Raw genomic sequence first — 24,587 nt, forward strand, 5'->3', positions numbered from 1 at the left:
CAACTAATATCTAACTTAACAAGCTAGAGTAAATTCAAAGCAAAAGTATTTCTCATCATATGTTCTGCAGTCTTACTGGTTGAATTCCTTTCTGCCAGGATCTCTTCCTTAGTCCAATGATGATTCCTTTGTCTATCAAGTGTTTTGAATGCCGTGAGTAGAGATGAAGGGAAAGAGATTATTCAGGGGTCTGTTTCCCTTTCTTATGGCTTTTCTTTTTCTCTCCCCCTTTGAAAATGCTCGCCAGCTGAGCTTCAGGAGACTGAAAGTCTGCTTCTACAGGAACCTCCAGCTCTTTCTTTGCCAAGATGCAAAATTCTCACTCACCCTTTTTTTTTTTCCTGCCAAAGATTGGCCACTTGGCCAGGTGATAATCCATTGATCTTGTAGACACCTGGCTGTGGGGTCTGTTTGCCTGTTGTTTCTGAGGAACTGGTTTGTGGCTGTTTTTGCAAACTTGGAACATGTCTCTCTAATATTGTACAATAGAATCTTTATGTAGCATGTTGCCACACACATTTTACCAAGATAGTAATGATCAGCCAGTTATGAGTTTTCAAATGATAGCTCACAAGGCAAGCTTTGTACAACATTTATCATAGTCTTGTAAAAGGAGTGAACATAAGGTGCAGACTGTCACCATGAATGAGTGATGTACATGCTGAAGATTGTGTGTTTGGAATAAGCAGTAACCTTTGGTTCCAGGCAAGGCTTACTGATGGTCCATGTTTCCAACTTTTGTAGTTATTGTGCACAGAGCATGTATTGCTTAATGTAGCATTAACTATAATGCTGTTGTATGTGCTCAAGGGGAGACCGACCTGTCCTCATTTACAGACAGCCCCACAACCTGAAGCAAATACTCACCAGCAACCACACACCACAGAGAAAAAATATTAACCCAGGAACCTATACTTGCAACAAAGCCCGATGCCAAGTCTGTCCACATATCTATTCAAGTGACATCATCATAGGACCTAATCACTTGTTCACCTGCACATCTGCCAATGTGATATATGCTGTCTTGTGCCTGCAGTACCCCTCTGCTATGTACATTTGCCAAACCGGACAGTCTCTACGCAAAAGAATAAATGGACACAAATCTGACATCAGGAATCCTAACATTAAAAAACCAGTAGAAGAACACTTCAGCCTCTCTGGTCACTCAGTAACAGACTTGAAGGTGTCAATTTTGCAACAGAAAAGTTTCAGCAACAGACTCCAATGAGAAACTGCTGAACTTGAATTAATATGCAAACTAGATACCATCAATTTTAGGCTTGAATAGAGACAGGGAATGGCTGAGCCATTACACACATTGAATCTGTTTCCCCATGTTAAGTATCCTTACACCTTCTTGTCAAACTGTCTAAAATGTTCTATCTTGATTATAACTACAAAAGTTTTTTTCTCTCCTGCTGATAATAGCTTATCAATTAATTAGGCTCATAGAGTTGGTATGGAAACTCCCACCTTTTCATGTTGTGTGTGTGTGTGTGTGTGTGTGTGTGTGTGTGTGTATATATATATATATATATATATATATATATAAAAATAAAATATCCTTACTGTGTGTTCCATTCTATGCATCCAGTGAAGTGGGCTGTACCCACGAAAGCTTATGGTCAGATAAATTTGTTAGTCTCTAAGGTGCCTCAAGTACTCCTGTTCAAGTTACCATCGTTGTAGGTATCGTAACTGAATTTGTTGACTCCTGTACTTTTGAAATTTTGTTGCATGTACTTGGCTGACTTAAAACAAAGTAGACAATGCAATTTCACATTAATATGCAAGATCCCCTATTCAGTTCGTATTCAGCATTCTGGGCTTTGTGTCTGATTACAGTGTGCTTACTGGAGTGCATGCAATCAAAGGAGAAGATGTCCATTAGCTGCTGATTATGACTACTGGGCTCTTTATTATGAACAGGCATTGCTCTCTTTTATGCATGAGAATGAGCAATGCTTCCTGATCAGCTTTTTGCAGTTACTGCTTAATTGAGTGGCTTTCCCAGATCTTCCTCCATTATGAACCAAATACATGTACTTAATTGACATAGTTCTCCCCTCCATACGCCAAAAAAAAGTTATCATGAAAACTGATACTGAGATCTGTATTTAAAGAAAAATAAGGGATCTGGATATTTTAAGTGAAATTAGTCTAAGTTTAAGAAAAATATCTCTCTTGCTTTTGGAATCAAGACAACTTTGTAGGAGGCTGATTAACATAATGCTCTTAATTCCATTTGTGACAGTGTACCCCATAAGGCTTCATGGGGGGGTACTTTATAAATGTATGTATGATAACTGGAATAGGGTTTTGCTACATACACCATGTAACACATCTATGTAAAGGTTATGATCTTCTGGTTATGTTCATCCCAGTTGTATGCAGGTACCATTTGTGTGTTCAAAGTTATAAACATTGGCCATAATACTTGCTAGATTTCTAAGTAGCCTTAGTTAGAAGATTTGGTCACTTATTGGGAAAGGAATGTTCAAGTTAAGTGCTCAGCCAGGAAGCACTTAACAGACAAAAAAGCTTGGAAGAATCCAATCCACGTAAGAAGTCAACCTGAAGACTTTCAAAGTAGCATATGAGTAATAGCTGCTACCTGCAAGTCCTGAGTTATGCATGGGCATATGACTTGCCCATGTGATTCTGAATCTCCATTTTGTGACTGGATTCTACACGGGGAGAGAGAGGTGTCTACCCAGAAGAGAGAGTGTATTTAAACCGTTGAGAGACCCCTCCATTTTGTCCTCAGCTGGCTAAAGAGGGAGCCTCTCCACCCCCCAGGATACGTGAAAGAAACTGGAACAAAGGACAGTAACTACAGGGGCTGTGAGTGATTGCTGGACCCAGGCTAAAAGGAGATTGACCTGGAAAAGGGAGCATTCTGGAACTGGGGAGGATCTTATTTCTATTCAGTTTGATTAGACATAGATTGCGCATTTTATTTTATTTTGCTTGATGACTTAATTTGTTCTGTCTGTTACTACTTGGAACCACTTAAATCCTACTTTCTGTATTTAATAATCACTTTTTACTTATTAATTGACTCAGTATGTATTAATACATGAGGGGAGCAAACAGCCATGTATCTCTCTCTATCAGTGTTATAGAGGGGGAACAATTTGAGTTTACCCTATATAAGCTTTATACAGTGTAAAACAGATTTATTTGGGTTTAGACTCCTTTGGGAGTTGGGCATCTGGGTGTTAAAAACAAGCACGCTTCTGTTAGCTACTTTCAGGTAAACCTGTATCTTTTGGGCAAGTAATTCAGACCCAAGGTCTTTGTTGGAGCAGACGGGAGTGTCTGGCTAAGCAAGACGGGATGCTGGAGTCTTGAACTGGCAGGGAAAACCGGAACAGAGGTAGGCTTGGGACATCAGTTGGCAGCTCCCAGGGGGGTTTCTGTGATCCAGCCCATCACACTATTACATTGGTGTTGAAGCAGTAACTCATTCTTTAGCATGACAGTAAGATATTTTTTCCATTTTAAAATACAGCTGTTATACATCTGCTCTTCTTCATAGGATAGTAGACTATTTAAGAAACCTTCTTTATTCTTAAAGAGATTAAGCCTTGTTTTTTATTTGATCTTGAAGTTGGGATATCCTACTGCATTAGTGTTCTAAATGTACAGAAGTGTATTTTTGGTACCTTCCCAAGTCCGTGGACACTAATATTACTATCATAAAAGTAAGTCAAACTATGATTCTGATCTTAAAAATTGTAGAAATGGCATCTTTTAAACTCAGCGTGCTGTTCCCTTGTCTGTTGAGAATCGTATCTACATATTTTATTGGCTAAAATAAATCTTTATTAGTACCATAAAACCAAAGCAGGACAGGTAGCTGAACTCTTTTGTTTTTTTCCCTCCCTCTGGTTCACGTGTCAACAGAACTGTCGACTCAGTTTGATTTGTAGAATATTTACCATCAATGTGAGCTAAGAGAACCCAGATCCAGGATGACAATGAGGAAAGCAGTCTCCTTACTTGTAAACTGAGCAGATTTGTTTTGGAAGTCACTAAGGCAACAAACATGAAACTTCCCAATGCTGTTATGTAGGAGTTTTGTTTTTCAGAGTAGAACCCCATTTAAAGACTTGTTTGCATGGTGTGGCAAAGCGCATATGTTAACATTAAAAAGTACCTAGTTCGAAGTCTACCCTGGGCAGTTAAAGTGCAACACGTTAGGGTGCTTTACAAATTACACCCCCCTGGCACACATTGCTGCACAGTATAGACAAGCCCTTTGTCTTCATTAGTGATTTCACTCGTAAATTAGGGGTTTTCTTGTTAATGTGCTCAATCATTAACACCCTCAGTGACATACTGTGAAGCAGCCATCATGCCTCAAGAGGTAGAGCAAACCATGAGTGAACTTGTCTTGCTTTTTTACCAACTCACGGTATCTGCAAGGAGAATATGCAGCTGGAGTTGCATAAGGAGTTCACCAGGTGATCAGAACAACAGTATGGAACAGCTTGGGTGCTGGTAGGAGGACCTAGGGAAGGCTGAAAAGCAAAGAGAGAAGCATTTCTGAGCTGAAAGGTAAATGCTGGTGGAGTGTTTTCTTTATGATCAGGAGATAAGGAAGTGAGACGTGGCATTTCAGAGGGATGTGATTGAGACGTTTGAGGATCATGAGTCATTCAGCTCAAAGTTGTCCTGCCCAATTATCTGTTTACCCATGTCCAATCCCATAATTTTGTCTCCATTGTACTATGACCTCCAACCTATGGACAGCTCTCGCTGTGGGCGGAGCCAGTCAGCAGTTATCTGCTGCACTCTGTTCCAGTTTGAATATGGATGAAGTGATTACATCCTGATGTGCAGTTCATTTCATATATAACAAGGCACAACATTTTCAGTTTATTTTGATGTCAGATGTTTGGAGTGTGTTGCACTGTTACACTCTTGCTTGCCACTGTTGCCGTTTTGCACTTGTTTTTTTCACTTTGTACATCCTTTCAACTTTATCATTGCATCTGGATGCCTAAATATGCTGATCTTTAATAAAGCTTTGCTTAGTCACATACTGAGTTCTGGAGTTGCAGTGGATAAATAAAGAGAAATAACAGGTCCTCCAGGTTTTTCATACAAAAATATTGCAACACATTTCATTTCACTCTCCTGGCCCGCATTCTGGCATCAGCCTGGGTATACTTCCCACAGCTCAAATGGGGGTGCATAAGGCATCCCATGTGGCTGTTGTTGTAATGGACCCTGTGCCAGCCTCAAGAGGTGCCCAAGGTGCCAGTCTGTAAGCAGACTCCAAAACATGGGTGTCCCCAATCCATTCTGCCCCCAGATATTCCCCCTTGTATTGTGAAGGTCATGTGTATCTGTGCCATGTTTGGCATTATATATACAACAGTCCAAATGAGTCTGTAAGTAGCACCATCTTCCTTGCAGTCAAAAGCATATTCTGCCACCATCCCTTACCTGTGTGGTGTGTAATTGTACTCTGTCTTGCTAGGGCAGTGGAAATCATAAGTCTTCATCACCCAGGGCATCAGAGGGTAGGCAGGGTTGGCTGAAATGAGAATGGACAGGGACATCCTACTGATCACTGTCACTTGGTCAGAATCCAGTATCCGCTTACCTTCACTGAAACAGACCAGACCTCCAGAACACCCTCATCTTGTGTACTCTACCATGTGTATCCTATATAGGTGTCCGTGACTCTGACACAGTAGCCCTGCATAATGCCAAAGTAGTAGCCCTTCCTGTTAATGTACTTGCTTACGTTGGCAGGCATATGGTAAGTATAGGCGTGCCATCAAGAGCACCTGCACATTTTGGGAATGCCATCTGTTCAAACCCCACAGTTATTCCTGAATATCCTCCCTATGTTGCTGTAGAGCAATAATTGCTTTCAGATTTCTGTGACTACTGTGCTGAATATGGATTTGCCAATCCCAAAGTTATTACAATAGATCGGTGTGGAGTTGCTGGGTTCCATAGTTCAGTAGCAACATGCTTCTGGACCATTATTGTTTCTCTTGTCCGAGTGTCTTGTTGCTCCAGGCCCCAGGCAAATTCCCCCCTTCCCCCACATCTCCAGGGATCTTGCTTTCCTCATACAATCAGCAGTAGGCCCAGAACTTTTGTATGTTTCCATCACAATGTATAGTCCCTATCATAACCTTAGTCCCAGATTTGGACCTTAGCGTCCAAAATATGGGGGTTAGCATGAAAACCTCCAAGCTTAGTTACCAGCTTGGACCTGGTACCTGCTGCCACCACCCAAAAAATTAGAGTGTTTTGGGGCACTCTGGTCCCTCTGAAAAAACCTTCCCTGGGGACCCCAAGACCCAAATCCCTTGAGTCTCACAACAAAGGGAAATAATCCTTTTTCCCTTCCCCCCTCCAGGTGCTCCTGAAGAGATACACAGACACAAGCTCTGTGAAACTACACAGAGGGACTCCCCCTCTCTGTTTCCAATCCTGGAAACAAAAAGTACTTTCCTATTCCCCCAGAGGGAATGCAAAATCAGGCTAGCAATCCAACACACAGATCTCCCCTTGATTTCTTCCTCCCACCAATTCCCTGGTGAGTACAGACTCAATTTCCCTGAAGTAAAGAAAAACTTCAACAGGTCTTAAAAGAAAGCTTTATATAAAAAAGAAAAATACATACAAATGTTCTCTCTGTATTAAGATGATACAATACAGGGTCGATTGCTTAAAAGAATATTGAATAAACAGCCTTATTCAAAAAGAATACAAATCAAAGCACTCCAGCACTTATATTCATGCAAATACCAAAGAAAAGAAACCATATAACTTACTATCTGATCTCTTTGTCCTTACACTTAGAAACAGAAGACTAGAAAGTAGAAACTACTTCTCCAAAGCTCAGAGAAAGCAGGCAGGCAGACAAAAGACTCAGACACTCAATTCCCTCCACCCAAAGTTGAAAAAATCCGGTTTCCTGATTGGTCCTCTGGTCAGGTGCTTCAGGTGAAAGAGACATTAACCCTTAGTTATCAGCAGTAGGCCCAGAACTTTTGTATGTTTCCATCACAATGTATAGTCCCACCACTCTGTGCTCTGGTCCTGGAAGTAGGGTGATGGTGTGTTTGCTGTGAAAGAGAACATCAGTTGGGTCCAGGCCTCCATATCTGCATAGTGCTGATCTCTTCTTCGTGTGCTTTTAACAGTAAGCACCGCTGCTGCCTTCTCTGGGGAAACCGACTCTTTAAGTGTCTGCCGGTGTCTCTTAGTGGCAGCTTTCGCAGAGGCAGGCCAAAGGAAACGTTGCCTTCATAAAAAATAGTAGCTGTTGGTCCTAGTTGTTGGAATGAGCAGGTTGCACGTCTTAGAGTCCAAGCAGGTAAAAGCACAGCAGCTTGTGTCCTGGCAGGCAATGGATTTCCTGGGCCTAGATCATTTCTACCCACAATTCCCAGAGGGGACAGACGCTTTTCCCACATGCCCTGTGAACACACACGTAAAGTGGTGCATTGAGCCATGGTGATATGGACTATGGGATATACACCCAGAAATCTCTCTCAACTGGAAACAGTGCTAGTGCAGACATTAGGCATGATAGCAGCTATGTGGAATTTGACTGCTATTCTGCAGTGTGACTGTGCTCTGTCAAATAAGGCTAAATCAAGATGACTAACTTGTGAGTGCTCAACTCAAGATTAGACTGAAGGTAAGACAACGCCTGCGATAAAAATGCTTAGATCAGTGTTAACATTCTGCTGCTGCTTGATTCTCCAATGTACTTCAATTGACATAAATGGTCACAATTGAGGTTTGTCTTGATGTTTGTGGAATTGTAACTAGACTATTTTGTTCACCTTTGTCCTAAAGCCATTGTGGTATCATTTAGTTCAGTTTACCATGTAACATCTTCAGTTTTGAGGAGGAGATTCGATTATAAGAAGGAAATCTCCTGCCATGGCTATATGGGTTAGTTTTGTAACATAAATGGGCCCTGTTTATTTGGGAGTTGCATTTAAGTTTTGGATTTAAGAAGCTTTGTAAACAGTTTGGAAATGCAGTTAAAACATTGCAGTATGGTCTGTTGCAGAAAGCAAATGTGTTAGTATTTCTAGGTAACTACTGCACTGTGCATGGGGGATCTTCCGGCACAGTTGCTACAGTATGGATAGGAATTGACCCACGTCTGCAATGGCTTTGGAGCTTTCCTGTCTACAAGTGTTTAGACTTGATGTGTAACAGTGGTCTGTATGCTTTATCAGTGTGGACATGCTTTTTTTTTTTTCCTTCTAAAAACCATGCTAGTAAAACTGTGCTCTAAGTTATCTGCTGTGCTACCTGCAGCTACGTTCTCTGACAAAAAATTCCATTCCACGGTTGCCAGGGAAATGTTTTTTAGAAGCCTACTAGGAACAACATCATTTAAAAGTGGTTGTAGTTATAGGACAGTCTCTAAATTCCAGTTTACGTGAATGAGAAATTAATACTGCAGAAATGTAATAAAGAGCAGCTAATATTCCCAAACAATTTTCTCCAACCGTTTCTTGCCAAATTCAAGAAAAAACAAAAAGCAGAGGAAAACAGATGTATCTGAATAGCATGTTATGGCTGTGTAATTATTCAAAGGATGTACTGAGGGTTTTTTTGGCGGGGGTGGGGGGAGTGAGGAAAAAAGAATCCAAACTGGATTGGTATTCTAAGCTTGATACAATTTAAAATGGCTAAAATCTATAGTAATCCTTCAAAATCCAGGATTTAGGATATAAGAATGAACACAGTCTGTACTATCTGACTTTTTAATACCAACAATTACAACTTAAATTTTGATAAGAAAAGATTAACTAATTTTTTTTTGTTAAAGTTACCTAATACAGTATTCCATGGATAGTAAAAATCAATGTATGTTCTGCATGTTGGAAGATTACAAATATCTTGAATTTCTCATATGTACTTTATCATCTCTTGTAGGTTTTTACATGTAAAGTGGTTTTAAACATTCTAGAATACGGGTAGCTGTTGGCTCTTGAAAATATAAAATGCATAATTTAAATTTATATTTCCCTTCTTTTGTTTCAGGTTTATGCTGCTGACTGTTGTGACAGTGTTCTTCTAGAGCTGCAGAAATACTTGCCAAAATATTTTGGCAGCTGGTCACCACCTACTGCACCTAATGGTATTGTTTTAATTTTGTGCTAGCTGCCCAAACTGGATGGGAAATTTTCTGGCAAATTAGTTTGGCAATACCAACCTTTTGTAATTTTTTTGTAGCATAATCCTATTCCCTATAACATCACATACAGTATAACAGTCATTTAAATAGGTACCCTGTTTAAGAAGAAATTTTAATGTAGGAAAAATGTTTTGTTCTACAGATATTCCTGAGTCTGAATGAGACCAAGATCTGACACCTTTAAAACTTTATTTGTATTATGCTGTAAATATGTTATACTTTTTTCTCTGATCTTTCTGGTGAGTAACTGGAAACAAAGATACAAATTTCTGCTTTATATTTAAGAAATAAACTAGTGTCCCCACATTCTTATCTATTATCCATATGGGAAGATAGAACCTATGGATAGGTTATCCATAGGATATCCTGATTTTTATAGGGACAGTCCCGATTTTGGGGGCCTTTTCTTATATAGGCTCCTATTACCTCCCATCCTCTGTCCCGATTTTTTACACTTCCTATCTGGTCACCCTACCTCTGGAACGGGACACTATAAAGCCCGTCTAAATCTTTGGCCACCTTTTAATTAGCAGTTGAACTCTTTTTGTATAATTCTATTACGTGTTGCTTATGCTCCCTGTGGATAACTTGTTTTGTTTTCCATTAACAAGTCTGAGTTATTCTGTGTAAAGAAATTCTACTAGAATTTCTTTAGTGCCTGGTATCTCCTTGGTTCACATTAATGCCTTCTTGTGTTTGTATTTGGCAGTATCTCAAAGAGCTTTTTTTATAGTACCTATCCTTTTTATCCTTCATTCTTTGGTTTGGAGTCAGCCCCTCTGGGGCTATCCAGGGTCCTTCTGCTGCAGCACATGACTTGTCTGCTCAGTCATGGAGCCCCCTGCTCCCCTTTTTCAGCATGTCTCTTTTCCTCACTCCTGCTGAAATGTTCCTGTGAGTCCCTCAAGTTTATAGGTCTTATTATTAACACCTGGTTCTCTTTTCCTGCTGCTAATAACTTTCCACTCTCCAAACACCAGCCCCTTTGTGGAGAACGCAGGCTCTCCTAGGCTTGAGCTAGCTTATTGTCCTTGGGTGTTTCCAACTGAATAGCTGATTGTAAAAATCTAACAGCTGAGTATTGTTCCTGCTCTGGCTGAAATGTGAGAACCCTGTCAGCCCCAGGTGGAATCTATATACATGCAGCGATATTCAATAATGCAGAAATTTTCATAAGAACTTGATAATATCAACCAGAATTCGTAAACTGTACAGAGAGCGTGCCAAAATCATCACTACTTCTGGGAATGCTCTATTGGGAAAGGAGTGGGGGTTGGAGAGAAGATTGATCTAGACCAGAATTTGGCAACCTATGGCATGTGAGCTGATTTTTAATGGCACACTGCTGCCTGCCGGGGTCGGGGTCCCGGCCGCTGGCCCTGCTCAGCCCACTGCTAGCCCAGGCCGGCGGCAGGCTGGGCAGGGCTGGCAGCTGGGACCCCGGCAGGCAGCAGCGTGCCATTAAAAATCCTGCCTGGGCCAGCCTGCTCTTCTCCACCCCCCGGCCACTGCTCTCTCCTGCGGGATTAGGGGGCAGAAGCTTGGTCCTGCCAGCTGCTGCTGCAGGGCAGCCTCCAGCGGCAGCCAAGCTCCCTCTTCCCCCACCTCTTCCCCCAGCGTGCTGGGTTCCTGCCTTTCCTCCTCTCCCTCCCTAAGGCCGAACAGCTGATGGCCCTGGAGAGGGAGGGGGAGCCGGAACGACAGCCGCAGCATGCTTGCTGCTCTGGAGAAGAGTGGGGACGGGGCCTTGGGGAAGGAGGGTGGAATCAGGGCATATCCCCTCCAGGAATATGGGAGCATCCTCACGAATCCAGCCCACACCCCCATAACCCCTCTGCTCTGACTCCTGAAGCCTCCCATAACCCCTCTGCCCTGGGCCCTGCACTCCCACACCCCTCAGGCCCCTGCCCTGACTCCAGCCCTCTGCCCTGACTTCTGCACCTCCCAATGCCCTGACTCTTGTACCCCCCACATCCCCACCCTTAGCACCAAACGGAAGCTTCTGCAATCCCCTCACACCAAATGGAAGCTGCGCAGGTAAGAGCTCCACATCCAAACCTCCTGCCCCAACCCTGAGCCCCCTCCCTCATTCTAGCTCCTGGCCATACCCTACACCCCAACCCCCAGCCTGCTCCTTCACCTCCAGCCCCTGTGCTCAGTGCACTCCCACCCTCAGCTCAGTGCAGAGAGAGAGGAAGAGAATGGGCTAAAACCAGGGAGAAGGTAAGTACCCACTCTGTGGGCAGGTCCAGGATCCCAGACTGGCAGTGGGCTGAGCGGGGCCGGCAGCTGGGACCCTGGCTGTCAGGAACCGGTGGATGGAACCTCAGACTGACAGCGGGCTGAGCCGCCCATTCCACTGCCGGTCTGGGGTCCTGGTCGCCGGTCTTGCTCAGCCCGCTGCCGGTCTGGGGTTTTGGCTACCAGCCCCATGCCAGCCGGGGTCCCCGCCGCAGGCCCCACTCAGCCCACTGCCGGCCTCGATGAATGGAACCTCAGGCCGGCAGTGGGCTGAGCGTGCCGGCAGCATAAGATCAGCATTTTAATTTAATTTTAAACGAAGCTTCTTAAACATTTTGAAAACCTTATTTACTTTACATATGACAATAGTTTAGTTATATAATATATAGACTTATACAGAGACACCTTCTAAAAATGTTAAAATGTATTACTGCCACGCAAACCTTAAATTAAAGTGAATAAATGAAGATTTGGCACACTACTTCTGAAACGTTGCTGATCCCTGATCTAGACACACTGCTGGGAATGGTAGACTTGCAATGGGAAAGAGAAGGACTGTTCAGAGTTGAGAATGTTCAAGATACCTGGAAGGGGACAAATGAATGTTGTTGTGAGGGCCATGAATTAAGCAGGAACAGTTGATAGCCAAGATGGAGGATGGTGTAACTTATTTCACAGGGAAAGGTTGGAAACGAGAAGTCTAAGGCTAGATCATTAATATTTGGGTGAAATGGGAAAAGATGCCAGCTAGATTAGATAAAATAATACTAGAAAACATTGATGTTCATAAACATACTTGTTAACATTCATATATCCTCATACATGTGGAGCAGGTGTTCTGCTCTAATTAAATATAATGTTCCATCAAAGAATGAAGGGAAAGTCTGTTTAGGCTTTCATGTTCACGATTTAACATTAGTCAACAAGCTGGTGTGTGCGAGCCACAGAGTTTTATAGGGTATAGACAAGTTGTCTTCTCTCAATCCCTACCCCCAATAAATTGGTAGTTGGTAGAAATAGATGTGTGAAGAATATTGGAATTATCTGTTAATTTTGTGAATGTGAGATAGATACAGAAGTGTGTGTGCGTTTGTGGACTTGGCGGTTGTTGTGTGGTTACTCTCTGGAACATGGAGGGTTAATTCCCGCTGGAGCTCTCCCCAGGCATCCAGGACCCTGGCAATGACTCTAATTCAGTTGCCTGCTGCTCGTATGGAGATGTTTGGAAGATGAGATCCTACCTTTTCTGGAGAAATGCATAAACCAGTTTGTCCTTATTCAGGAGCCCTGATCAAAACCTCAGGAGCCCTTTGTGTGGGAACTTCTTAATAAAGGAACTTTGAAATGGGTAAAAGAGAGCTTATGACTGTCATAGGTTGCGCCCCTGCAACTTCTGCTTCTGTCTTGCTCAGCCCCAGTTGCTGTGTGTATCTGCATCAAGTAGGACCTACTTAAGCTAGGAAGGAAAGACTTAATTTAGAGAAGATAATATGCATTTGGGCTATTGTTACTTTAACCTTATCTCTGCTTGTGATGTTCCTATGGATAAATAAATCATACTTGGTTTTGAGCAAGCTGTTTCCTGTCACTACGCTTACCAGCTGGTCATAGCTCCTGGAGAGAGCCTAAAGCAGGCTTCTCATTTGTACCTGAGGTAATAAGATTGGTACATGGGAGGATGCTGTAACTTGCTGATCCAGTCAAAAGTGGGATGAATTTCAGGATTCCACCCTGAGAGAAGTGCAGATATAGGCCTGTCACTTGAAGGAAGTGCCCCATAGAGGAAGTGAGAGAGAGGCCAAAGATAAAGTTCATCCTGGAACTGGAACAGGATGTTTCTCCTTTTATTCACTGAGTGCAGATAGTGGGCTCAAACCTGTTCCTACACAGAACGCATTGTCCCTGCTTCAGTTCAGACAGTTGCTACTGTAGAGAGATCTGCTGTGATACACAGATGAAAGCGTACGCTCAAAGTAGTGGATATGACTAGAAGATATTTTTGTTGAAAGACTTTGCTGTAGAAGTGTGTTTCAAGATGAGATTTGAAGGAAGAGAAGAAGATGGTTTGATTGGTGTGGAAAACAGGAGAAAGATGAAGAAGGGAGTAATGAGTGTAAAATGACAAGAGGATAAATGAGAGCAGAAATGTAGATTGCACAAAGTTTTTTGTGCAGGATCTTAAAGGAGATGGTGAGAAATTTGAATTTGATGCAGTAGTAGTATTAGGACTTACAAAATTCTTCTTTTTAAAAGGAAATCTTTAAACAAACCCTTGTATTCTTGAAACTTGTGCATTTTGGCATGGCTGCTTGTAAAGGAGTCATAAAATGAATGAAATGATGGTCTGTAAAGGTGAGGAATTTTTTTTTTTTTCTCATGAACATGTATGGCTTATAAGTTCAAAATTGGCTGAACAGGGGATCTGTGTCCAGCATATGAGAGAGAATACAAATCTGATGACTGCCGGGAGAAAAGAATATGCATGCATTTGTTCACAGGGTGCTAAATGTGGCCCTAAAGTGTTTTAGTTTCAGCAGTAGATATGCCGAAAACCTGTACAATGAGTGTCCTGTTGTCTGAAAGTTAGATTTGTGACTAGTGCTAATGTTTCTGCACTCTTTTCCTCCACCCCTTTTCTGTATAGCCTGGTCATCTCCCCATCTTGTATGGAGTACTGCCATGTATTAAGGCTAAGCAAATGTGTGGAATGGGGAGCATAGTTGTTTGGGAGCCAAGGGGTGGGAAATAAGCTGATAAAATGTACCCTTATCTCTTGCAGGCTCTTTCTGCTTCAGGGAGGAAGGAATTGTAATCGTTTGAATTGCATTTCCTTCTCTGCACTCCTCCTGGGGTGACACAGGAAATACACTGCTCCAAACTCAAACTCACCCTAAAGGCTTTCTAACCTACAATATAGTACCTGGTACCTGTGAAAAGTGGAGACATGATCGCACATAAGCATGTCTGAAAATGCCAACAGAGAGCATTTTTTGCTTGGATAGACATATAGACTTGATACAACATCTTGAATGTGTTTCTATCCAAAAGATTTATGCAATTGTAAACAGTTTGGAAGTTTCTGTTCTGTTTCAGTTAAAGATTTTATTGCACACACTAGGCCAAAATGCTTTGTTGCTGAGTACAAATGGAAACTTCTGTCTTGAACTAGGATGGTTAAAATGGATGAGAGAGGTGGGTGGAGAATTTTTATCTTGCTGTGTGCCTTTTCCCCCTAAAACAACAATTCCCATTGATTTTTAATTCTACTTGTCTCATGTTTAAAAATAATACTTACCGGTAATTTAGTCAATGGTACTTATTTTAAATTTATTAAAGACTCGTGTGAATCAGACTCCTGAATTCCTTTTCAGCAATAAATTGGAATCTGATTCACTACCGGTTAGGCTGTTGTAATTAATGTGTTTTCCTGAGACAGGCAGATTGGTGGCTACCTTTTGAGACTTAATTGCAACAGAATTTGTAGGTGTACCGTGCTTATGAGGTTTTGGGTTTTTTCTGTTTTTGTTTTTTATTCACTGGTACAGATTTGTGCTCCCTATTCTAACACTTAAACTTAACATCTAAAGTGTGCTTTCCCCCCGCCCCCACACTGATTCAGGCATAACTTATATAATAAAGTACTTTGTGTTATCCTGTTGTTAACAGAGTTGTCTTTTTTAACAGATCTATACCTAAAACTGGAAGATGTGACCCGTAAGTTTAATAAGCCATGTATAATGGATGTGAAAATAGGCCAGAAAAGTTATGATCCATATGCGTCAGCTGAGAAGATTCAGCAACAGGTCAGCAAGTACCCACTAATGGAAGAAATTGGGTTCTTGGTGCTAGGCATGAGGGTAAGACCTAATCTTTTGTTGTATTCAAATTCAGTTTATGCTCTGGTCTATTGCTAAGAGTTAACAAGATTTAACTAATAGTTTTCTAGTAAATAACACACTTCTGTCCCTCCTATGTCACTAAAATGTTATCTGAGTAAATTCACAAATATTGATGTGTCACATAAAATATATTTAAAAACACAGCTCTTGTTTAAAAAATTTCTTTTAACTGTGCAACGTCCCTTCCAAGATCCTAACCATAAATTGAACATGTAAATAAGTATGATACAAAAATGTGTCAAGTTAGAAATTGGATCTTTTAAAACCGAATTTAGTTTTGTTCCAAAGATTTATTTTCACTTGTCATCATCTAAACTTTGGGGATTATCAAAGCAAATTTTCCTTGTTTTTTTTTAAATATAAAGAATATATTAGTTACTTTGTATAGTAATAATCCCACATTTTAATGTGTTGGTTTGTATTATTTTGGTATATTAAAAATATTTACAAATAGAATGATTTTATGGGACATCTTGTCAGCAATACATATTAAGGCAGCTTTTGGCTTTGCTTTCAAGACAAGGGCTCTGATCTTGCAAATACCTGCATTTGCTTAACTCTGTTTATGTGAGTAGCCCAATTAATGTTGTATGGGGTCTACTCGTGTACAGTTAAGCACATGCCTAAGTGTTTGCAAGCATCAGGGCCTAAGATATTAAATAGAAATAGATGTTATATTTTTCTCAGATGAAAAGAAATTTGATGTTTGAAGTTTCAAAGAAATTTGTGGTATGTGGAGACAGATGCACACATACATTTACAGGCTATTCTGTTTTTTTTTTTTAAAGTTTTTATTTATAGTCACGCTACTTTCTGACTTCAGTGTTTACCACTAACAGTGCATAAAGTTAAGGTTTTTTGGCATCATTGGACTTTAGTTCATGAAGATATTGATCACATAATGCGAAGAGACACATATTGTGCATTTCTCCAGTAAAGGCAGTGCTCAACAACATCATGATTGACCTTTTCTTGCACTCAGCCTGTCCAGCATAATCTTCATGATTGTTTCAAATACAAAATTTCTTTTCCCCATCTCTTCCACGATTTCTTTTTTCCCTCCCTTTCTAGAAGTAATATTTCTTTATATTGCTAAAGCACTTTCCAACCACTTTTGCACTAATTATTGAGCAGTGGCAGAGATTCATAAAGTAAAATAATTGACAAGGATTTTGCTTACGAATATTTTTGCCAATATGGGGTCATTTTGAATAGCAAGATGCTTCTTTCCTGCATTATAATCTTTTTGTGTTGAACTAGATTTTGCTTGAGAGTAGAACAGGATTTTGTTTCAGTGAACTGACACTTGGTGTAAAATCAAAGATTTACTCTTGGGTGCAGGAAGCAATAGAGACCATGCTGCAGCTCCTTTATTAATTATGTTGGGGACCAAGAAGCTCTTTGAGACTTGTTCTTGGATAACCTAATCATGAGCTATACGGTCTGCTAATCTGAAATTTTGATTTTGTTTGTTTCTGGTGTATGCATATGCTTATGCTTTAATGGGCTGAGGGAAACAACATATCTAAAGGAGAGAAGGTAAAATGCAAATACAAAAAATTTGGCTAGTTTCTTGAGCACCACACTGAGTGTGTTCTCCATCCGAAGCAGACTTCTCAAACATCAACTTCTCAAGCATTTGTACGCTTGTATCTAAATAGACATTCAAGGTAATGCACATTTGAGACCTGAGAGGGGCAGGCAGAGAAGATTACAGACTTTTAGAACATCTGAACTGAATGATTGCGTCTTTTTTTTTGTCCTTGTCTGTCTTACTCCAGGTCTAAAACAAGACTTTTTACTTGTATTATTACTAACCCTGGAAAATGTGTTTGTAACAATCTTGCATAACTTCCCTTTATACTGAAGTGTTAAGCAGCTTGTGCTGGATCATTAAGCACATAAAGATTTTGCTCTCAAATCTGTAAACCAGACCATGATGTCTGAGTGCATTAAAACTAAGCTTCATAGCCTTGAGGGCAATAGAGAGCTCCGTTTCATTAGAAGAACTATCCCATGGACTACTTAGATCATCTCTAATCTTCTGTAAACAGTAATTTTGTACATCGATTGACACGTTTTGTAGAAGCCTGTCAACCAGATTATCCTTTTCAGAAAGACTTTATTTTGTTATCGATTTACTACACACTTCAATTTGGGATGCATTTTCTATCTGTATTTATAGTAGATGAAGAGTGTTACTCATGTTTCCTTCATTTTGTTTTTTCATTGTGATATCCTGTTACTATTTTAAGAGGGAGATCTTTTGAAATAGTTTTTCTGGGATCTGTTGGGGAAAAATATTTGATCTGAGATTTCTGCTGTCTCAGCTAATACTGTGCTGGTATAGAATGTAAAAATGAAAATTAAGATAAATGTTTGTTCTGGAGTCTTAATAAAGTCACAGTATGTAAATAGATAATGGGTTTTTCTATATATAGGTATTTAATTGAATGGGAGCAGCAAATTTAGATGTTAAGCCAAAAAAATGAATGTTACGTTGAAGTTAGTCACAAGTTCAGAAGTGAATGCATTTAATTTGTGCATGAAGTGTCCTCCTAGGAGATCTTCATAGTGCATGAAGCCATGGTTAGAACAAAGACCATCTGCATTCCTAGTATTGTGCCTCAGAATTCTGAGACAATGTGCTAGGGTTAATTTAAAGAGGGCTGATTTTTCTTATCCAATGAAACACCAGAAGCTTACATAGTTAGTCCCTGAAGATGTAGACCTGACCTGGCATGAAAGTGAAGCTGACTTCTGATACAAGTGAGATGGTAACAAGAGCTGCTTCGTCTGGGATGGAGTCATCTGGGTTCCACCAAGAAGTCTAGAGAGAGAGAGAGAGAGAGGGAGCTTGAGGACCTGCCTTAAGCCTGAGACCTTTTGTATGGGGAGCTTGTGCAGGGGTCACTGCAGAAGGCAATGGGAATAGAGGCTGCTTTGTTCTCTTTAGCCTGTGTATCGCTCTTCAGGTCCTTGTGATAAGGGAAAGCAAGGAGAGGCTGTGCTTTGTAAGGTGAGTTTCATGTTGAGAACTGGCCTCAAAACAGCCCTGTACCATCTGCCCAGAGCTGTCTGCTTAAGCAGCATCAAAAGCCAAAGGGTCCAAAGCCCTTCATCTGCAAGCATCAAAAACTGAAGGGCTTTTGAAGGTTTTCAGGTTGCTTAAGTATCTTAACTGAATCTTTTCATACCTTTAACGTGTTTGTGCTTCATTAAAGTTTAACCTTAATGCTGAAATTCCTGGGTGTATAACGATTGTTTTGAAGATAATTCCCACATCTCATTCCCTAAACTACTAGTATGTGCTCTCAACTTTAACTCCTTTTTAAGGTACTGTTTGTTTGTTTTTTTTTTGTTTGTTTGTTTAGGAATTATAACATGGACACGTAGTACTTACGTAAGATTTTATTCTCCTCCCATATTCTCTTATACAATGACTAATCAGGAACAATTCGATTCCAGTCCCATAAGGAAGGATAGATATTATAGCTCTGCGGAAATGTGGCTGATTTTAATTTATTGTTCTCTTTATATAACCTCTGTTCTGTGACCTGTAAAACACTATATTTTATTTTTTTATAGTTCACTGACAATGTAAACACAATGCTTATTTTTACATTATTTTGTAATTGTGACAACTATTAGTGTTTACATTCTCTGACATTAATTGTGATGGTCTTGTTCACGTGGAAAATTCATTCAGCTTCATAGCAACAATTATCTTCTCAGCCATAGTTCATCTGGACACCATGCTGTCCTATCTAGTGCCATTGCGGTTTCCATTGTGGTATCTGGATTTCGTACATCTTATACAAAAGCTGCAAAAATAGTATTTCTGTTGTTTTGTACGTATAAAGAGTTTTGTTTCTTGGAGTACACATTTTTTGTATAATGCTCTGCTAATAATGGATTCCCAAGACTTTCCCTTATACCCAAATGTCTTCTGTTGGTTAACTTTTTCCTGTGTTCCTGTTTATTTTCGGTAAAGATATGATTTTAATTGATTACTTCTGTATGCAATCATCTGTTACTCAATATGCCAGCTGTCATGTGCAAGGGATGTTGCCTTCTGATGGAGAAGATGATAAACTAAGGGCATTATAATAAAGAAAGTAGGCATTTCCCTGTTCTTCAGTCTCTCATCTTGATACAGTTTATTATTAGAGATGATGATCTGTAATCATAAAAATTGTTGACTAATTCAGTAGACTGCAGAGAATTGCTTTCAAGAATCACGTATTTAATTTCATCAGTTGCCAACGGTGCTAAATATTTCTTAGCTTTCATATGCTTGAAAGGGTAGTATGTAGAAAGATCTACAGAAATTGAATTTGTATGATTGTGAACCATTCAACCTTCCATGCCATAGAGAATTTGTTTTGCAGAGTGAAACATAGCCATGAGGTAGAGAATGGGAAGTAGGGAATCCAGGGTGGATCTTTCTCTTACAGAGTGGTCTGCATAAAAAGAGAGAGCTGGAGAGGCACTTGTTTAGAGCAGGGGTTCCCAAACTGTGGACCTCGGTCCAAAGGTGAGCCATGACACAGTTCCAGGTAGTCCACCAGTGCAACTGCATTATCCAGTCAAGCTCTTAATACTTCACGTGACTTGTGTAATCTAAGTAAAAGCTATATAAATGTAATGATTTAAGCTGTATATGTTGGACAAAGTATAGAAAAAACTTATATTTTTTAAATAAGCTGCAATATGTTTAATTATTGCAAGTACAATGGTGCATTTCACTGCAAGGTAACCTAGCAACCTGTACGCAGTCCAGCATTTACAACTGTAAAAAAAAAAAATGGCAAAACAATATTTCAGTCTGACATGGAATAAATTAATTTTTGAAAATGAGAAGTGTGCCCTGTTGGAGAAAATAATGAAAGTCCTGGACCGACTACAGCTACACAAAATGAGCCAGTCGAAGGAATAAATAAAGTGGTAAGAAAATATGATAAGTACTTGAAGTTTGGATTCTCCTTTAGCGGATCGAATGAGTGCCTGTTGCCTCACTGTGTTGTGTTAACTTACTTTATATTTTTAGTTACAATATTTGATTCTTTTCCAATTAGTAGAGAGTAGAGTTGGGTCTTTACTTCCACAGCACAGAAATCCAGATTTTACCATAAAAAAAATGTGAAACACAATATAGTGTTCAAAGTTGGATGACTATTTTGTTTTAAAATAAAAAAAAACACAATGTATTTTTTAACAATTTTGTTAACGTTGTGTTGCTTATTCAGTTTCATACATTATACATTTATACAATGTTTTTTCCCTGTGTGAACGTGACATTTTGCTCTCAACCTTTTTTTTTTTTTTTTCAACAGTAGTATTAGTAAAACTGTTTGGTTTCAAAGAATCTTGAAGCTTTTCTTTGAGTGCATATTGCTAGGGATTTCTATCATTATAATTGTTTACATTAAAATGAAAAGGAAACATATACATTGTTTATTTACAGTTTATATGTATGTAATTCAAATAATTTTCCTCAAGAAGTGTTAATAGTGGGCCGCAGTGCCTATTGCAACTGTACACCTGGGCCTCAGGGAAAAAAGTTTGGGAACCCTTGTCTTAGAGCATGTTGTATAGCAGAGGTTTTTACAGCGTAGTCTGCAGTTCACTTACTGGTAGCCTGTGAGAGATCAGACTGCCCTCACGTTACTAGGTCTCCTTGTTTCCAGCAGCGAGAACAGACGAGTGAACAAATAAAATAAAAAATAAAAGTAGAAATTTGGATTAACCGTTGTTCAAAAAGCACTAACCACTTACAATAACATAAGGGCAACTAAAAATACATATTTACCTATTATTACTCTTTCCATCTAAGACATTGCTCTAGTTGATACAGGGTTGTTATGAATTGGAGGATGGGTGGAGAGAGTCCATGAGACAACCTCTCTGTTTTAATAAGGTTTATCCTAAAACACACTTGTGAAAAGAAGCAAGTGCTTTTTAAAGTAAACCCATTGTTCTATCGGAATATTTCTGGCCGTGTTTTCAATATACTAAACACTGGTGCATTTTATTTCAATGAATAGGCATTCCGCTAAATATGCACTCATGTTAATGTCTGAGGTGTGTAAAGAATAGATTTGGAATGTGCATTCACTTATGCAAACCTAAAGATTGTGCTCCAGATAGATTCATAGTCTCATATTGAACATGGATAAAATTGTGTGTTGTTCAGCGTGGGATTAGGTTTTTTCGTTTTTAAAAAAGGAAATTGCAAAACAACCAGCTTTATAGCAAAGAGAATTTAACACACAAGGTGAGAAATGTAAATTATGGTGTAGGAAACAAAATTTGGCACCCATATATGCGGTATGAGAGGTTTTAACAGCATATGCAATGGTGCAAAATATGTACTGCATAAATACAGGTAGAGTGGGGGTGTAACAAAGCAGGCCACGTATAGCTTGCAAAGACATATTAACACACCAACAGTCTCGCTTTTATTTGCCCCAAACTTAAGCAAAACAAACAAACAGTTCTTCAGCTCACCCTGGTCTATAACTCTCAAGGGATTTTTCCCTTTTCTTCTCAGGCTGTCACTGACTCCCCTCCCAGGGGACTCTGGTAGTCCTGCTTCCTAGCTCTGAGTCACTGAATCTCCCTCACTCTAAACCCAGGTTCCTTCTAAAGTTCAGCTGATGTTAGCAGACTTGTCCCAGGTACACTGGCTTTGCTCCCTCTTAAAGAGCCAGTGTCACCTTGTGACAGGGGAAGTGTTTGATTTTAGGATCCATAACTTGAATTTCTTGACTTCAGTGGAATTAAATTTTCATCCATAATATTGCACTCAAAACATGTAGTCCTTAATGCTAATGAAATTGTCTTTAAAGCATAGGGCAGTAAATTAATCTTCACGAGTGTAATCTCTGTTAATAGAAAGATAATACAGTTAGCACAAGTTAAAGAAGGCACATATCATTAGAGCTATTTTCATGGCTTTTCTTTCTAGCGCATGGAAAGTTTCCATGACCCAGATATCCTTGTTAATTATCTTGACTGACTTCAACTGAGACCATTTCTTTTATTGTTGAAAGCTCTCTCCAGAGGTGATTGTAGACCTCATTGCATCTAATTCACTGTAGCAAGATCTGAGAGACAATTAAAGGAGACTATTAATAGAGTTGTTGAAAAATCTTGCACTCATTTTTCATACTCTTTTGACATTGTAAATGTGGTGAAAACCGTAACATGTTACATTATTGTACATATTCATGAGTCTAAATTTCTGAGACTAAAACACAGAGAAACTTACTGGAAGTCAAATCCAAGATGCTTGATTATGGCAAGCAACAAGCCAAGACTTTGATTTTCTGAAAAACTGTTTAGTTAGTTACCTTGTCCTCCCATCTTCCCCCTATTTGTCTATGTTGATCACCTGTCATTTCCTATCTGACATCTAGACTGTAAGTCAAAGATTTTAAGGTCTGAAGGACCACTATGATCATTTGTTTAGTCTGATCTCTGGCAGAATGTAGGCTACAGAATTTGATAGAGTAATTCCAAGAAGTCAATCCAATAAGTTGTGGTTGAACTAAAAGATATCTTTTTAGAAAGACATCTCTTCTTGATTAAAGGGTCCTCGTGTTGGGTAATCCACTACATTGCCTGTTAAAAGTTCCAAAGGTTAATTATCCTGGCTGTTAAAAATATATACTTTTAGTTTCTTTAGGTCAGGGACTGTTGTCATCATTGTCTGTCCAACAGGGCTTTGATCATTGAGTGGGATTCCTATGTGCTACGATAATATAAATAATAATAAATGAAGCAGAGACTGTCCACCACTGCAGCCCCCCTCTCCTATTTATTGAAAAGTTACGGTGCAGCACAAATGTCTTAATTGCTCTTGAAAGCTTACCTACTCCTGTGGAATAATGTTTTGGTCTGCAGATCTTTTATATTTCAGAAAACATTTTGAGATAGTTCATAATTTGGAACGTTTTTCATAGAAATCCTCAGTTATATTCTGCTTTTTCACTGAACTAATTTAAATCAGTTCTGAGTCCATAACTTGGTACTGAAGTGTTCTTCATTACTTATTCAAGGAATGAGTTAAAACTGTATATTCAAACTGTATGTCTTCACTTAATTGTATGCTTACTCAGAGCTGTTCTCCTAAACCAGTGTGCACATAAACCAGAACTGTTGTTTATAAACCAGAGAACAAACTGTACACTTTGTATCTTTGTGACTTTCTCACTCAGCAGCAGTGAGATTTTGTACCTTCATCGTGTCAGTGCAAAAAAGAGAACATAACTCAACATTTCTAAGTGAATTTACCATCCTTGTCAATAACAATACAATACCAACCATTACTCAAGATTAAAGGTATTAGAATGAGAGAATAAAAAAGAGTTCCTAGAGGTTTTTCAGATCTTTATTCCCTCTCTTCCCCCCCTCACCCCCCCCCCCCAAAAAAAAAGTTTGTCAAAACTTAGTGGGCCAGGTCCTCTGCTGGTATAATGGAACTATAACGATTTGCATCAAAATGTCTCAATATTTGTTTGCTGTGTTTCATCACCTCATGCACTCCTTTCTGCCTGGATCTTCCAATCTTGTGAGCAGGCAGGCTATTGATATTAAAGATTCTTGCTGTAAGAGCAGAGATACCTTTATGTAAACAGAACACTGTATGTATAATTATAATAAATATATTTATATGTAAAAATAAATGAGACCAAATGAATAAATAAAAGCACTCCTGAATAATAAGTGATCATCCTTTAAATGTTTTCAGAATCAGTAATGAAGCTTAATTTGCACATTTATAAAACTGATTTTTGACAGATGTTCAAGAAGTCTGAAAAATATTTAATCTAGATATTTTATTTATGAAACCAGAATAGTACTTCATTTGCTAAATATTCAGATGAAGGTCTGTAGAGGATCGGGGGCTGGGGGTGGGGGAGTTAACCATAGATTATGATTTTTAACAGTTTGTATATTTCTCTGTCTTGCCCTGAAAATCAGTACTGGATTAGTATAACTAATATAATGTAATATTTGCCTTGATTTCTGTAAATCATCTTACAACTTCAGATATTAAGTTGGAGCTGCAAATTTTCAACCCAATCATTTTATTAATGTATTAAACATTTTAAAAGGAGAATATTGGTTCCACCTTTTCTTTTGAATTTGAGGTTTACATTAAACCAAATATGTAATGTTAACTAAAACTGTACTTAAGAGATCTCTCTCACACAAGGATCTGTTGGAATTAAACAGAAATA

General features: G+C 39.4%; 1 protein-coding gene across 2 annotated transcripts in view; it reads left to right on the forward strand.

Annotated features, from left to right (window-relative positions):
* Positions 1 to 24,587, forward strand: part of IPMK (inositol polyphosphate multikinase) — a 77,970-nt gene that overhangs the window by 37,800 nt on the left and 15,583 nt on the right. For both annotated transcript variants that reach the window (XM_050959550.1, XM_050959551.1), the window contains exons 3-4: positions 9,046 to 9,142; positions 15,125 to 15,297. In XM_050959550.1, coding sequence (XP_050815507.1) covers positions 9,046 to 9,142; positions 15,125 to 15,297 — 270 coding nt within the window. The remainder of the gene's footprint in view (positions 1 to 9,045; positions 9,143 to 15,124; positions 15,298 to 24,587) is intronic.

Source organism: Gopherus flavomarginatus, chromosome 6, assembly GCF_025201925.1.
Source record: "Gopherus flavomarginatus isolate rGopFla2 chromosome 6, rGopFla2.mat.asm, whole genome shotgun sequence".
NCBI classification, from domain to species: Eukaryota; Metazoa; Chordata; order Testudines; family Testudinidae; genus Gopherus; species Gopherus flavomarginatus.